The 17540-nt window shown below is 38.6% G+C and overlaps 1 protein-coding gene across 1 annotated transcript in view; it reads right to left on the bottom strand.

The window, feature by feature from the left end:
• Positions 1 to 3702, bottom strand: part of SHPRH (SNF2 histone linker PHD RING helicase) — a 55195-nt gene extending 51493 nt beyond the window's left edge. Inside the window, exons 1-2 of the mRNA XM_026705628.2 lie at positions 3400 to 3702; positions 353 to 1016 (exon numbers count right to left, since the gene is read on the bottom strand). Coding sequence (XP_026561413.2) covers positions 353 to 991 — 639 coding nt within the window. The 5' untranslated portion in view covers positions 992 to 1016; positions 3400 to 3702. The remainder of the gene's footprint in view (positions 1 to 352; positions 1017 to 3399) is intronic.
• Positions 3703 to 17540: the final 13838 nt, after the last annotated feature.

Genomic DNA, 17540 nt, shown 5'->3' with positions numbered 1-17540 from the left:
TCAGGGAGGAGTTTTATTTGCACATCCCAACAGAAAAATTGAAACATATGAAAACTATACTCTTAAGATATGCTGGGGCAAAACTTTTCATTACTTTAGGTAGCATAATTAACATTTTATTCAGAGATGCTAGTTAATAAGCCCTGCAAAAAAATAAAATCTAGAAAAATCTATTTTGCATATAGAATAAATTGAATTGAAGGAAAAATTCCTCTCTTTGATGCTATCATATTTTCCATGTATAGATAAAAGACATCAGTTACAATATTCTATTCAGGCACCTTTCTACACATAGTTAATTTCAAGTATATTCAGCAGTAGATATGTTCTATTAATTATATAAATTGACTACCTTTACAGAACGAGTATCTCCAGATCTTTGATACAGTATAATTATTTTTTTCTTCTGCAGCCACATTAAATTTTCCATAATTTTATTATTTAAAGATGATTCAACTAAAATATCTAGTTCATAAGTACTCTGTAATGATTCTTCCCCTTTGTCCACCTTTATAATATCATTTGTATGGACAAGAAGATGCAGATGATCACTAAACTCAGCTGTCATCAAAGTCAGCCCTTTTTTCTGAATATTGTCACTTAAATGTTGTTCAGGAAGAAGCTGAAGTGTAAATTCTCCAAGCAAAGTTTTCCAGGGAGGATCAGGCTGATAAGGAAGTATCAAAATGTTTAGCTGTATGGCTATAGATGGCAATGGATGACAAGAATCTTCTGTTTCATCTACAACTGTTGAGAAATTTGGGGATTTGGGGTTCTTTTCTCTGTGAGTCAAATCTTCATCCTCACTATCATCATTTATCACAATATGCACAGCAGAAGATGAACTTGTACCAGCAACAGTATGGTCTTCATCCATGACATCTACATCTATCATGTCATTTTTCTGGTCATCATGCATATTCCAGCAGAGTTGCTTCTTTTTCTCTTCATTCATCCTCATGGGAGGAGCATTCTTCCGACGGCGACTCATTTTGATATTTCACTATTGCTAAATGCTGTAACACAGATAAATATCAGTGAACTTAGGTTCTTGAATGGAGCATTATATTTTGATTTAATAAGAATCTGGAACATTGGCGAAAGATTTATTTTAGATATACCTTCTAGCAATAAACCTTGGCCCCCTCCAGTCTTGTTCATTTTGGGGTTCAGCATCAGAACTTCCCATCTGTGAAAAAGCTAGTCTTTTCAGAGAATTCAGAAAAATTGTGTTCAAAGTAGGTCTTACTTTGCTATCTTACTTTCAGAAGTACATCAGAATGAATATATTTTATGGTCTCTAGGTAACTGCTTCAGAAAACATGGAAGTAGATTTTCAAAGGCAATACATTAAAAATCTTTTGGATGGATTACATGTGCTTATTGGCATTTATGTTTTCCAGCCAAAATTTAAACTCCATAACCAATTCTAGCAATATGATCATTAAATTTGTGTGTGTGTGTGTGTGTATGTCAGTATTTGAAGTAGTAAGAAAATGTAGCCAAGAATTTGAAATAATACCAAAATCTAGACAATTTTTCTGTCTTTGCCTTTACTGGATCAAAAAACACTAAATTTTGTCACTTTCAGACATAATTATCATGTGATATTTTTTGAGACTAAATGTTTAAGGAGCCATGTTTAAGGGATCGCAGCATGGTAGTTTCTTAGTTTTCCAATTCTTATATTTTCTTAGTCATTTGTGTAATATCATTTATAAAATTAAGAAGTTTCTTCCTAAAGATGAGGGAACAATTACGGAATATATAAATGTGTATTGCTAGAGCCTCCAATCCTTGCTAACTTTTAAAACTTTTTGTCATATTTTCACTCCAAATTTCAATCTGTCTTTGAAACTTGTAATCTTATTTATTTATAGGTTCAATTGGATACCACTCGTTAGACAACCAGTCACTTGCTCCACATTTTTTTAAGGCATGCTGTTGAGAAACCGCAATATAGCCTCAAACAATTGGCTACCATGTCTGCTTTGCATCCGCAATCTTGAAAGTCCTTCATTCTGTTTTGTCTTTTCTTAGGCTGAAGAGGCAAAGGTGCTTTTTCAAGAGGCAACTGGACTTTCTGGCTTTTCCTTGAAGACATTTCTCTTCTCATCAAATAAGCTTCTTCAATAGGACATTTGCATTCTTTTAGTGAAAGCAACAGGATGCATTATTTTTTCACTAAAAGAATGCAAATGTCCAGCTGTCTGTAAGGAGTATAAATCCTTCCATTCCCCACCATCCAGACAGAGCTGAAGAAGCTTCTTGGATAAGAAGTGAAAGGTCTTCAAAGAAAAGCCGGAAAGTCCAGTTGCCTCTTGAAAAAGCACTTTCCGGATAACCACGACCTGGATGACGCTGATGAGGCAACTTCTGTAATGTTGTAAAATTCCAGCCACTGCACCTTTGGCCTTTATTTTCATAACTTCCAAGTTCAAATTAAGATGAATCTGCCTGCTGCAATCCTCGGCTCCACATCTACCTACCTTTCCTTGAAGTCTGCTGCTTTGCCCCACGCCCTTGTGCAACTGTAGTAACAAAAAGCACTTGCTTGTTTATCACAAGCCCACAATTAAATTGAAGCCAATGAATACTTCAGCTTCAACCATAACAATACAAGAACACACAATAGATACAAACTCAAGATAAACTGCACCAAACTTGACTGCAGAAAATACGACTTCAGCAACAGAGTGGTCAATGTCTGGAATACTCTGACTCTGTGGTTTTTTCTCCAAACCCCCAAAACTTTAACCTTAGACTGTCTACTATTGACTTCACCCCTTTCCTAAGAGGTCTGTAGGGGGCGTGCATAAGAGCACCAACGTGCCTACCATCCTTGTTCTATTGTTTCTTTTTTTTCTTTTTCTTATTCGTATCCATTTCATGTATTCATAATTATGTTAAACCCAAACTACACATACCCACTTTTTACCTCTACCTGTTATCTTGTAAGCGATTGGCAAATCAAATAAAAAAAATTAAAAAAATAATTGATCACAACGTAAGATCAAGCGAATTAAAAAAAAAGTTCTTCAAGTAACGAGCTCTGTTTTAAGTTCCGATTATAAGTAGATGTTTGCATCACATCCAGAGGGACGGGCGAGAATCCAACCCGCTTATCTCAAGTCAACTTCACAGGGCCCCGCGAAACAGAGGCGGCTGTCCTTTCCCTGCACGAATGCCGGGTGTACACAAACGGAGAAGGCCAGAGGTTATCTCCCCTTTTCCGCAGACACTGAGGCAGGCGGGCAGGGAAGGACCGCCGGGAGCTGCGAAGACAACAGAGGACGGCGGCGGGGCATGGGGGATGGAAATACAATGCTTCGGGGCCGCTGCTGGAGGGTGGAAGAGCGAAACGAAGCCCGCCGAGAGATGCTCCTCGGCCCAACGTACCTGACGGATCAAGTAGCTTGCGCGAAAGGCGCTCTCCGCTTTGGATGTCCCTTCAGGAAACCGCGCCTGAGCTCGCCGTAATCCACCAACCGCCTCCGAACGGGCCACCGCAGCAGCAGCAGGGGGAGGAGGAGGAGGCGGCGTACCAACGAACGCCCCTTTCTCCCACTCCCACCCCCACCCCTCCCCACGCGAAACCAAAGCCAGCAGGTAGAGGCCAACCGACAGGCAGCAAGGGCCCAGGCAGGCCCCGCACTCACCAGCTGGCGCGCGGGCGCCGGAGAAGTGACGCCATAGCGTCCTGTTTCGTGCGCGCGCGCGAGAGAGACAGTCCGTCCAGCAGAATGTCGCTTTAATTTCTGGGAGGACTGGAAAGGGGGATGAAGGTGGGTGGGAACTGGGGAGGGCGAGTTGCTGTAGCAGCGGTTTCTCTCGGTTGGTGCTGCGGTAGAAGGTTTGCACGTTAACGCCGGTTCGTTTCCCCGCGAGCTAAAAGGCGGAGGCATCTCCGGGAAGAAGCCGCTTGTTCCGTGTGCGACTGTGCCTTTTTTACGGGCTGAAATGTGCTAAAATAAGCTGCAGGTTTGGCCGATCTCGAGAAAGCCAGAAGTATGTTTAATAACTTGAATGGGAGGCTGTGGAAAAATCCAGGAGGACAAATTAGACAAGCATCGTGAAAAAATTAATTCCAAGCCGTTGCAAAAAAAAAAAAAAAAAAAACAGCGCACGGGCATAAACAAGAACATTGTTTCTCAACCTCAGTAACTTAAAGGTGTTGGATGTTGGTAATGTGTTTAATTGTTGGCTGGACAATTCTGGGAGTTGAAGTACCGATATCTTAAATGTTTAAGATTAAAAAAACACGACTAGAGAGAAACGTTAACTTCATCATTCGTGGCTCGTCTGAAAATGGTCTTTGTATTTACATTCGTGCATTATTCCTATCCTGCCAATTCTTCCCGTGCAAACCCAAACTACACATACCCACTTTTTATCCTTACAAAAATCTTATGAGATAGCATATATAGGCAAGTGCGAGTTTAGTGAATGAATGGTTTTAGTAGCTGGCAGTGGCAGTGAACCCAATCCTATAATCATTACATCATGTTGATTTGGTGAATTGATTTTGTCCACACTGTTTCTGGAATGCATCATTATGGGAAGGAATGCGCGACATCATTGCAAAAAGTTTAGGTAAACTCAGGTTTTTCCACTGGGAGTGTGATGCCAATTTCTTTCCTCACAGAGTCTCTTTATCAACTTAGTACATGCAGCTCTGAACCACACAGGTGTCTTTAACATATTCTACATGTACAATGAAACATGAACAGACTGAGTTTCTCTTCGCCTGTCAACACAGCACTGTACATCCTGTGTTAATATCCAAAACACTTCCTCCGCAGTGCCATCCTGCCATTTTTCCCTCAAGAACATGCCATAAAAACATCAGAAGTTTGTGCTTATTCCCAGGATAAGATGGAAATGATTCATTTAGCTATATTTTAAAGCATTCCTTCAGACAGTTATTGATAGGTAATATTGAACCTTTTTCATATACCAGTGAATCATGTATGACAGCTTTAAAAATGAGAAATTCAGCACGATGGTGTAAGAAATATATTTGCCTAAATTCTTATCGGAGAGCAAATAGATTTTAACTTTCTATACTAAACAGAATGGAGCTCAAGTAAGTATTTATAACCCTTTCAACTGTCCATATGGCATCGTTGTCAATCCTAAGAGTAACAAAGGGAGCTATTGTAATCCAGGTCAGACTGTTTTTCTATTCAGCCCATGGCGTCTTTGACTGATAGCAACCCACTAACATCTGAGATGGAGTTTTCATGCCATCTACTTAAGGACAGAGGAATTTGAATCTTGGCAACCAAGTTGTTTTTCCACCCATATGTATATGCTGCAAATTCTTGGGGAGGGAGGAAATACACAGAAATAATCCTTTTTATAATGTGCAAATCCCCTATCTTGGCTGCTGTTAAAAGGTTAAGCATGTTAGAGGTAGAAAAACTATAAAATTCCAGACTTGTAGTCTAGACTGGGCAGTTGAAAAAGAAAGATCTGGAAGAAAACAGTAGTAAACTGCTTCTGTATTTTTGCCAAGAGAATCAAATGTAGATATGTCTATGTAATCACCAGAGCAAGGTTAAACCGTGGCTTAATCAAAGCTATTAACCACTGTTTTGAGACAAGTTGTGGACCATCAAAGATATCTTTCTGCAATCACAATTAACTTCACCAGTAGAAAGTTTGTTCTCCCCTGCCGCATATTCATCAGAATCCTGGATGATTCTTAAAGACTGAAGGCAAAATAATAACATTTGTGTTCCCTTTCTTCTTTCTTTAGTTGTCCTTATTCCAGTTTGGTTAAGGCACCAGGGCTAGAAAGCAAGAGACAGTGAGTTCAAGTCTCACCTTAGCCATGAAAGCCAACTAGATGATTTTTGAACCAATCACTCTTTCTCACCCAATGCATTCACAGAGTTGTGGGCAAAATAGGATTAGTTTATGTTTGCCACCTGGAGTTATTTGTAAGAACAATAAAAGGATACAAATAAATGAATAACCTGCACCTTGGTCCTTATTGACTCTAGACAGTCTATAAATATGAAGATAACATAAGACTATAATACATTTTAAACCTCAATAACAGAATAATAAATATAAAATAATGAGAAATAAACACAAACACAAAATCAACTCTCCCAGGTAAAACAGGGAGGGAACAGGAGTGGATGAACTAATTCTACTTAGTTGTAAAGCAACATTAACAAATCTTGCAAGTCTGAAGATACAGACTCCCTACTGCCACTTTTAATTGCTTGGTCCAATATGGTGGGTCCTTATAAATTTCATTCTCTGACCATTAAGTCATCAGAGTCCACTACCTGTCTTTGTCTGATTGTTTCCTATGTAGCATCTCTTGCCGCTTTTCCCCAGGGTCATTCATACATTACATTACACAGATACATATTGGTGCTAGTGACTCTTATAGCCTCGTCTGCTGGTTTAATGCCCTAGTGGTTGGTGTGTGTAAGAAAATCTCAAATACTGTCATAGCGCTTAGAAATTACATTTTAATTGATAGTAGTGCCTTAATCTTATAGTACAGGTCAGGGGTCCACAACCCCGGGGCCATGGACCAGCACTGGGTCTCGGCATGCCAGAAACCAGGCCGTGCAACCAAGCAAAGTTCCAACTATGGGATGCAGGCAACACATGAAGCCATCCCCTCTAGTCCACAGAAAAACATCTCTCCATGGAACTGGTCCTGGTGCCCAAAAGGTGGGCGGGGGGGGACTGGTATAGATCTATCTGATCATTTGAATTATTGAATCATAGTTTTGAAAGGGCTTCTCCAAGTATGATAATACCCTTCCCTCACAAAGACCTTGTCCTTCATAATAACTTTTGAGCTCCTATAGTTGAGTTAATAGACTAAGCCATGGTTTGTTGAACTCACTTATTCTTTAAATTTATACTGATAATTACCAAGGTATTAGTTGCATTAAGGATTTAATCTTCTCACCCACAAGTAACTTGGATTTAGAGGATAAGATTCAATTCTTATCAAAGGATTGAGGTAGGCTTTTTTCTACAATTACTTTCCAAAAACAAAACCTTTATCAACCTCAGGCTCACAGCGTACTCAAGTTATTTTGAAAAATTGAAATAGTCTATTTCTCAAGTGTGGGTTTTTTCCACCTATGAGACAGATAACATTTTGGCTATCTTCTGAAGAAATCTAGAGTTAATCCATTGAATTATGTTCAATATATAGGTGACTGTTTATACAATTCATTTATTTACTACGCTGCTAAATTCCATAACAGTCTGAGTTGTTTATATCCATTTAATCAATATCAGGAAAAAAAGAAGAAAAAACCCTCATGGATCACCACAAAGATGTACCAGCAAAATGGGAGTTAATTGTCCTGGTGCACAAATGCTGGTCTAGACAGCCACCATTTATATTCTGTTTCAACAAAGTATAGTGGTCCTTGAGTTATGGCCACACATTCAGTGACCATTCAAACTTGGGACAATGTTGAATGATGGGGACTTAGGACTGATCCCCAGAATTCCAGCAATCTCAGTGTCCCTGTGATGATTCAGGCACACAGTGCTTTACTCGTGAATATGACATTGTGGCAGGTTATGATCATGTGGTCACAATTTTCAATGTTTCCTGCTGATTTCCCACAATGTGGAAGCCAGCGAGAACTTGGAAATCGTGTGGTCCTCTCTTAATAGCCCACCCAATCCTCACTTTATGATAGCAACTGGGACTGTTAAGATTGCCACCATTGATGTTCATGATGCTAAGCTCTATGACCAACTGCTTAGCAACATGAAGTCCAATCTCAATTGCCATTGTAACCCAAGGACTATCTGTAATTATTTATTACTAAAGATATCTATTACCTCAGAAAGCAAAAGAAGAAAGATTATTCGATTCCATTCCAGATAATTTTGATTCCATTCATTCTATGGAGACTTCTTTTAGTCATTATCATCTATTTCCAAAGCTCTCTTTAATTGATAACTAAACTGTGATCTCATGTATTTTAATCTCGCCTGTTTCTTGCTCTCCTGAAGTACATTCTTTGCAATATTTTCTACACATAAACATTCTACAATGGCTCATATGTATTCTCAGCCATAGTGTATTTACCATTAGATCGCTAAGCATCCTTTTTCATCCTTCTCATTGCTGTAGCAATTCAAATTTCTGTTGCACTCAAACTCATAGTTCATAATTTTTTCATTCAGTTCTTATTAGCGCTTGTGCATTCCTTTCTTATTTGCACTTTTCATCCATTTTCTGAGGAAATTTATCTTCATACTGTACTTGTAGTTTCTGCAATTATTTTACTTTTCACCTTTTTAATCCATTTCTTCTATGTTCAATTTTTCTCCAAGGTCTGCTCTTAAGATTACCATATAGTGACTTATTCCACATCCAGAAGCACAAACACGCTTAGATCCTTCACTATCCATTCCTTTTTCATGTGTACACATGGATGGATTTATGGAAATCCCAGTGGAAGATGTCACACTACTACAATTTAAGCATCTGATTAAAAACAATAATCTATCACTGCAAATATAAAGTTTTCTTTAAATTAGTCTTAATGATGCTATATTATTACAACAGTTTTGATTCCTGTAATCATTGTAATTTTTGTTTCAAAAATCTGAGCTCCATTCAGAACCAAATTAAAATGATTTCCTTTCATAAATGTTGAATTTTAAGCATTTATAAGGGAAATGCTTATGGACTACCAAATAAAGCATTCCACCTTTTTAAGATTTGTCATAGTAGAATTTTCATCTGAACACTTAACAATCTTTTTTTCTTCTTAAATCGTGTATCATATTTTTTTCCACTTTTCTTTATCCATTGAAGCTAATAGTCCAGGAACTGAGCTTTTATGGAGAAATCAAAATTAAACTTTTGTTGTTATATTTTCATGTTATTTTGGTTGTCTTGAATGAAAACATCTTTCCACTTGATTATTTAAATTATTAAATTGTACTTAGGGTGGGGTTGTTGTTTTTTTTAACATGAATGTAAGTCAGACAGTTTTTCTGTTGCTCTCTAATGGCTGCTATTTAGGTATGCTTCCTGGTTGAGAAGGGATTGAGTAGCCACCAATATTACCAGTCATTGATATCTTAGTTATCCATTTGTTTATATGCTACCCCTTCCTAGCAATCTGAACTGGTAGTTGTCACTACATATTACAAAATCATGCATAGAGTTGAGCACAGCAAAGACTTTCCCAAGTTCTGTAAAGCAACTTGGAAACAAACTGTTCAACATTAGCACATTCTTGCCCATGTCAACCCAAAAGTAAGTCTCACTGAATTCAGTAATAAGCAACAGCAGGGTTAGATACTTGAATTAATATTGTTCTTGACTCTGTGAACCTATTGAAGACATAAGCAACGACCAGTGGTTTTAGCACATTTTCTACTTGTAAAGATTAATATTTTTTAAAAAGCTCAGGTAGTTTTTTGAAACAAAGCAGATAAATAAGAACATAGTAAAATATTTATCTACTACAGAACCATTAAAAACCCATATAACCATATATCATATATTGGAAGAAATTTGTCCATCTCCCCCAGGAGGTTTGATAGGTAGCATCAAAATCAAAATACAGTAAATATATATAGTACATACAGTAAATAATGGGGGGAAATGGTATTGAGCCAAACAAAAGATACCAAAAATATGCAGTTGTCACCTTTTCAAATCACAGCAAATATTCTGACGGTGGAAGACTCTTCCAGATGATGCAAGAAAAAAGCCTCCACAGCTTGTGATCATCCATTGTCACTCTGAAGGGACGGCAGTAAAGAGATAAATATAGCAAGTGGTGATATAAAGTAATTAAACAGGGAGTTTGACGAGGAGAAAGCAGCAGTGCTGGTGGAAAAGCTGCAGAAAGTTTGTTGGATTTCAACCATAAAGCCGCGGCAGATTCCGAAGGGTTTTGGTGCTAGTAGAATCCATATGTCCATTCACTTTCCCTCTATTTATTTAGCAACTATTGAAGACCGACTGTCTTTTGAGCATTGGCAAAATAGCACCCAAATGGCAACAAAGGACAGGCCAGATGCCAGCAGCTCCTGTTTGGCAAAGTGCCCAGAAAATACCTGGCATTAGAAATTGTAGTCTTTCATTCAAGCTTCCTGGGCATCTTCCAGTAAAATTTATGAAACATGAAGTCATTTTCTGCAATGGTTGGGGCATTTTTTCTGATGGTTTTGCACAGTCAACATAGCCCAGAAAGAGTATCTCCATCAAATATTTACAAACTACTCTGTATCTCTCAGCCCTAAGTTATTTAATATTTCACTTTTCTATCTTAGACAATATTTTAGAATCTCCAAAGACCACAACAGAAACAAAATCTATAATACAATGTCGTGCAAATCAGTTTATCTTGTATAATTTTAAAATTAAAGGGAATTAAAAAGGGAGCTTTTGGACTCTTGATTGCAAAACCACAACATATGAAATAAAATCTAAACTCATATAAAAATAACTGCAAAGAAAGTATGAGTGTGCAAAAGATGAACATGTTGCACTGTAGCAGATGTTTACTGAGTAAATTTATGAAAAGCTTATTCCCATCTTCATGTTTAGAATGGAGATGAATCCTACAGCTTTACACTATATAATGGAAAACTTTATAGATATGAATACTTTATAGCCAAAAACAGCCTATGCACGTATGACATTTTGCTGGGTTCTAGATAGCCTTTTTTAATAGTTGGTTGGAGGTTTGAAAAATTCATTTAAAATAAAAAATTAATTCAGCCAAATACTGGATTCACATGTTGTGCATAATTCTAAGTCTGAATTTGCATATTACAGCACAAAGACTAGATTCAAAGGTCGGTTATAGGGTTAGGATTAGCATTGTGGTTGAATGGAATTGAAGGGTCATGTTAATTTTAAAGAATAAAAGACGGTTTTCTGTGGTAGTTAAGGTGCTGGCCTAGAAACCAGGAGACTGTAAATTCTAGTCCCACCTTAGGCATGGAGACTGGCTGTGTATTGGCCAATCACTCTCAATCCAACCCGAAATAGGATGAGGATGAAGGATAATGTTTATGCACCACTTGAGTTACTTGAATATTTGTTACCCAAGAAAGGAAGCATATGATGATGGGTGTGTAAGGAAATGAATAGTGATTCCTCTGACCTATTGGGAAGACTTATATTTTTACACTTTTAAACCCAGAAATAATTATATGGTAAAATTCTTACATGAAAGTAAGAATACAGTATTCAAAATCAGAGTCAGAATTAATCCCATTTTTCATATCTATTTGTTTATTTATTTATTTTTATTTGTCAATCGCTTACAAGATAATAGGTATAAGTAAAACATAGTTATGAATACATGGATACATATAAGAAAAATAATAATAAAAGAAACAATAGGACAAGGATGGTAGGCACGTTGGTGCGCTTATGCACGCCCCCTACAGACCTCTTAGGCAGGGATTGAGGTCAATAGTAGACAGTCTAAGGTTAAAGTTTTTGGGGTTTGGGGAAAAAACCACAGTCAGGTAGAGTATTCCAGACATTGACCACTCTGTTGCTGAAGTCGTATTTCCTGCAATCAAGTTTGGTGCGATTAACCTTGAGTTTGTATCTATTGTTTGCTCTAGTGTTGTTATGGTTGAAGCCGAAGTATTCATTGACAGGCAGGACATTGCAATGTATGATTTTATATACTATACTTAGATTGGACCAAAGGCGGCATAGTTGTAGGTTTTCTAAGTCTAGAATTTCGAGTCTGGTGGCATAAGCTATTCTACAACGAGTAGAGGAGTGGAGAACTCTTCTTGTGAAATATTTCTGGACTTTCTCAACTGTGTTAATATCAGATACGTAGTGTGGGTTCCAGACTGATGAGTTTCTATTCGAGTATTGGTCTAGCAAATGTTTTGTATGCTCTAGTTATTAGTGTAATATTACCAGAGAAAAAACTACGTAAGATTAGGTTAACAACTCTTAACACCTTTTTGGCTATGTAGTTACAGTGGGCTCTAGCACTTCAATTTGAGATGAGTATTCCAAGATCCTTGGCAGAGTTTGGATCATCAACAAGGTCTTGACTATTCAGCCTGTATTTTATTTTCTGATTTTTTTTTTGCCAGTATATAGGACAGAGCATTTATTTGTTGAGATTTGAAGTTGCCATTTGTTTGACCATTCTGATACATAGTCAAGGTCTTTTTGAAGGGTAGCAGTATTGTCTGTGGTGTTGAATAGCTTTTCATCATCAGCGAAGAGAACGCAGTTGGTCTTCCATATGATCATAGAGGTCATTTATGTAGAGTATGAAAAGTGTTGGTCCTAGAACACTGCCTTGGGGGACACCACTGTTGACAGGTACAGAATTTTATAGGACGCTCCCAATTTTGACCTATTACTATATATTACTATATATTACTATATTAGTATCATTATTATATCTATTACCATATCTGTTCGAGGTCCTATTTTGTTTCATCTATTACACTGAGATTTTTAAAAACTGGCATATTTGGTAGTTAACTTTTCACAATTGGAAACAAATGCTAAACCTCCTTATTAATGAAAAGATGGATACAAATAGAATCAATCTATCAAATAAAGCTGTGAATGAGAAGCATAATTTAAAAGAAAAACAGATACTGGTGGTTAATTTAATATCAAGGTCTAATTATCATTTTATCTGTAAGAAAAGGTACTCCCAGAGCTATAATGAAATGAGGGTTTAAATTAGAGCCAATATATTAACAGACATTTCTGAGGAATATGCATTTGTATCCGGGGCTGTTCACATAGCTCACTACCACTTTCATCTTGGAATTCAGCCATGCAATCACATCTCTTTTCAAGGCAACACGTTAAAATGCCCTGGTATACAGAGGGAGACAAATAAGATTAACACATAATGAAGCAACAGTGGCAGAAATATTAGGTAAAAGAGCTGGAAAAAAAAAGCACCGCAATGTAAACTAAGAAGTTAAATTGTAGCAATTAATATGTTTTTTAAAAATGTAGTAACATAAATATGAAAGAATTCAAAAGCCTACGCAAACCTTTAATGCAACTGAGAAATAATAGAACAGGCCTCAGGCAAATCTCCCTGGGAAAGTTTTCTAGAGCTGTAAAGCTGTAGAGTAGCCACCTCCTATGGTTCAGCATTCGTGAGTCAAGGCACAGGCAACCCCCACCCCCAGAATGAGATCAGGGCTCTTCAGTGAAGAAATGTGCCTATAGGTGTTGTGAAGGACTTTTTTGTTTAATAATAAAGAACCTACATGAATAGCACATTGGTTTGGATACAGAATGGATTGAGAACAAGAGAAGATGATATCTCTCTGACATATAGGTAAAGGTAAAAGTTCCCCTTACACATACGTGCTAGTAATTTCTAGCTCTAGGGGGTGGTGATCTAGCTCTAGGGGGTGGTGATCATTTCCATTACAAAGCCAAAGAGCCAGCGCTGCCGAAGATGTCTGTGGTCATGTGGCCAGCAAGATGTCTGTGGTCATGTGGCCGCCATGACTAAATGCCAAAGGCACATGGAACACTGTTACCTTCCCACCAAAGTGGTCCCTATTTTTCTACTTGCATTTTTACATGCTTTCGAACTGCTAGGTTGGCAGAAGTTGGGACAAGTAATGAGAGCTCTCTCCATTATGCGGTGCTAAGGATACGAACTGCTGAATTGCTGACCTTTCTGATTGACAAGCCACGTTGACAGCGTCTTCGCCACTGAGCCACCACATCCCATGACATATTGGCCACAGTAGTCCTAATTATTTATCATCTTATCTTACCTTATCTTATGCCATGCCATCCCATCTCTTGTTTTGTTTTGTTTTTTCTATGGCTTCCCATCTCAATCAAATGACTCTGGACAGCTTACAGCTCTAAAATAATAAAACACTTAAAAACACTGAAAACAATCCAAAACTAAATATATACCACAGCCAAAATTATTAACCAATTTAGGTGTATCATTGTCACCTCTTCAATTTGTATGTTTGTCCATCTCATCTAAACAGCTCAAAACATCTCAAAAATTCCAAGTTAAAAACAACAACAATATGCAAACATATAGAAAACATCCACAATCAGTTTATAAAACAAAAACATCATGGTCAGCAGCAGAATCCATTCTTACACTCAACACAAGCATTGTAAAAGCTCCACACTATTGCTAGACGATCCCCGCTCCCAGCACAACAGCAAGTGCAGCCAAAATTAAGTACAGGTAGTTCTCGACTTACGACCACAATACAGCCCAACATTTCTGTTGCTAAGTGAGATGTTTGGTAAGTGAATTTTGCCCCATTTTATTACCTTTCTTGCCTCAGTTGTTAAGTGAATCACTGAAGTTGATCAGTTGTCAAGTGAATCTGTCTTCCCCATTGATTTTGCTTGTCAGAAGGTCACAAAAGGAGATCACATGACCTTGAGACACCGCAATGGTCATAAGTATGAAGCAATTTGCCAAGCACCTGAATTTTGATCACATGATCAAAAATGGGATGCTGGAAAGATTGTGTGAAAATCTGTCATAAGTCATTTTTTTCCAGTGTCGTCGTAACATAGAACAGTCACTAAATGAACTGTTGTACGTCGAGGACCGCTTGTATTAATTCCTCTCAATAGTCTAGGTCTTTTGCCAAATTTCCTACTCCATCAAGTTTTCAGACTATCAGAATTTAAAGGTCAGGAGCCTGGGTGATTTCTTAACTTAGAAATATTGCCAGGATATATAAAACAAAGCTCAAATGGTAAACCAGTTTATAGCAATAGCACTTAGACTTATATACCATTTTATAGTGCTTTACAGCCCTCTCTAAGCTGTTTACAGAGTCAGCACATTGCTCCCAATAATTTGGGCCCTCATTTTACCCACCTCGGAAGGATGGAAGGCTGAGTCAACCTTGAGCCTGGTGGGATTCAATCTGCCAAATTGCAGTAGGAGTAGCTTGCAGTACTGCACTCTAATCACTGTGCCTCGGAGGCTCCTTATAATATATTCAGGGGCAATGCTGGGGTGGAAGTTCACTCTACTTTTAACCTTTATTATTTTTTTTTGCTCTTAAGAATAGTATTTTTTTCCTTTCTCCCAAAAGCATTTCTGCTCGCCTTTTTATCTAGTTTTGTTCTGCCTCTGGAATGCTTGAAATATATGCATGCATATGAAAACATATATGCACATATATGCACAAGATCACATGCATATAACACGAAGTATGGATTAGGTGGGGAAGTTTGACTCCGTAGAAAGTGTTGAAAATTTGCAGTGAGTCAAACAGTTGTAACCATGCATTATTATATTTCATGCATGCCTGAACCCAGATGAAAACTTGTTCTTTACTGATTTTCTGAAAAAGTCTGAAGGCTTTACTTACATTAAGAAAGATATATGGATTTCATTATGTGAATGTAATCACTCTGCAAGTCTTTTCTTCTTTTTCTTCAGCGTTTGTCTCGCGCTCGGGCGAGGTCCGCTAATGTCCTTAAGTACTGCTTCCACACCTCTCTGTCTACCACGTATGTCGGGTCTGCCTTCGCGATCTCTAGATCGGCCTTGATCGTGTCCATCCAGCGTTGCTTAGGTCTACCACGCGGTCTCGCTCCTCCGACAGTCACCTTCATTGCAGATTTGATGATAGATTCTTCCTTGGCGCGGCTCACGTGGCCGAACCATCGTAGCCGGGACTGCCTCATGACCGTGGGGATGGGCACGACATTGAACCGTCTACGCACTTCTTCGTTCCTGACGCGATCGAGTAGGGTGAGGCCTACCGACCATCGGAGCATTCGCATCTCCATTATCTGGAGTCTGCTTTCGACTTCTTTGGTCGCCGGCCAGCACTCTGCGCCGTATATGGCCACGGGGCGCACCACAGAGTTATAGATTTTCGCCTTCAGGCGCATCGGCATCTTCTTGTCATAGAGGACGCCCGTGACGGACTTCCATTTGCCCCACGCTGCGTTGATCCTGGCTGCCACCTCAGTTTGTAGTAGGCCTTCTTCCCCAAGAATAGTTCCCAGGTACTTGAAGGTGGAGGCGCGCGGTAGCTCCTGCCCGTTCACGTGGATGGAGCCTGTCATTTCATTGTCAGTGGTCAGGTATTCGGACTTCTTTAGGTTCAGCCGGAGCCCGAACTGCTCGAGGCGGTCGTGCCACTGTTGGACTAGGTGCTCGAGTTCAGCCTTGCACAGGTTAGCCAGGAACACATCATCGGCGTAGAGCAGCGTCCATGGGGCGGGCGTGTACAGGTCGTGTGTAATTGTGTCCATCACCAGAATGAACAGCAGTGGTGAGAGAGCAGAGCCCTGGTGTACGCCGACGGTGATATTAAACTCCTCTGATATCCCAGCTGCTGCTTTTACACGGCTTTTGTGACATCTGTATAGGAGTTGGACCCATTGTACGAGCAGCTCAGGCACGCCATGATCTCGCAGTGCGTACCAGATGAGATCGTGCGGGACTCGGTCGAAGGCCTTTTCCAAGTCCAGGAAGGCGGTGTGGAGCGGGATCTTCTTCTCTCTGTGAGCCTCCATCAGCATCCGCACACCGAAGATGGCGTCGGTGGTGCCGCAGTTCTTGATAAATCCGGCCTGGTTGACGCTGATGTCGACGATGTCCCGAATGCGCTTATCAAGGACACGTTCGAAGATCTTCATGGTGTGTGACAGTAACCTGACCGGTCTGTAGTTGGAGCAGTCCGCTGGGCTGCCCTTTCCCTTCCAGATCGGAACAGTGATGCTGCGGTACCAGTCGTGTGGCACTCACTCTGCAAGTGAGACATAAAATTGCTTGAAAAAACATTAGTAATCTTGTGTTGATTTAAAATTCATGCCTATCAAAAACTAAGAGATCATGCTTATATTTTATTCTTTTCATCTCAGAAAAGTGTTCATGTGTGTGTATGTGCGTACGTTTTTCCAGCTTATACTAGAAGATCAGAAATGCTCAACATATACAAAAATTTGTGTAATATTATGCTGTGTATTCATGCTTCTTAACAGCTGTAGAGTGTTAGGACTTCTGAAGTGGCAGTTCTTTTAAGCAATCTTATTCATTTTGTTGCACTTTGTCAATAAAGTACAGAAAAATTATATATGGCTCTTCCTCAAATTCCACAGATTACATGAAAAATTATTGAAGATGTTTGTGGAAATGACTAAAGAAATCTCAAAGAAGAATATGATATATGACTTATGTGTACATATGTAAAGTAATGTGGATAAATAAGTATTGTATCTTAACAGTGGTCTAGTAAGTAAGGAACTAGTAAATTAGCTACAGATATATCTATGGTAAATGAATTTAACTGTTACTAAAGGTCATATACACTGCTATGATATCGCTGTAAAATGTGAGAACTCATTTCTCTTTTTTAAACTTTCAAAACTTTGAATAAATAAATTTATTTTTTTTTAAAAGAAAAAATTATTGACTAGCAGGGGAATGGTGGAATAACTTGTTTTAATACAGATAATATTTACAAATGAATAACAATAGTTTAGATAAAAGCACTTGGGATGTAAAATCTTTAAATTCTTAAAATAATACTTAAAA

The sequence above is a fragment of the Pseudonaja textilis genome, chromosome 1 (genome assembly GCF_049901715.1).
Source record: "Pseudonaja textilis isolate UNSWEBS1 chromosome 1, rPseTex1.2, whole genome shotgun sequence".
NCBI lineage: Eukaryota > Metazoa > Chordata > Lepidosauria > Squamata > Elapidae > Pseudonaja > Pseudonaja textilis.
The sequence above is the reverse complement of the archived record's forward strand: the minus strand, read 5'-3'. Positions and strand labels throughout refer to the sequence as shown.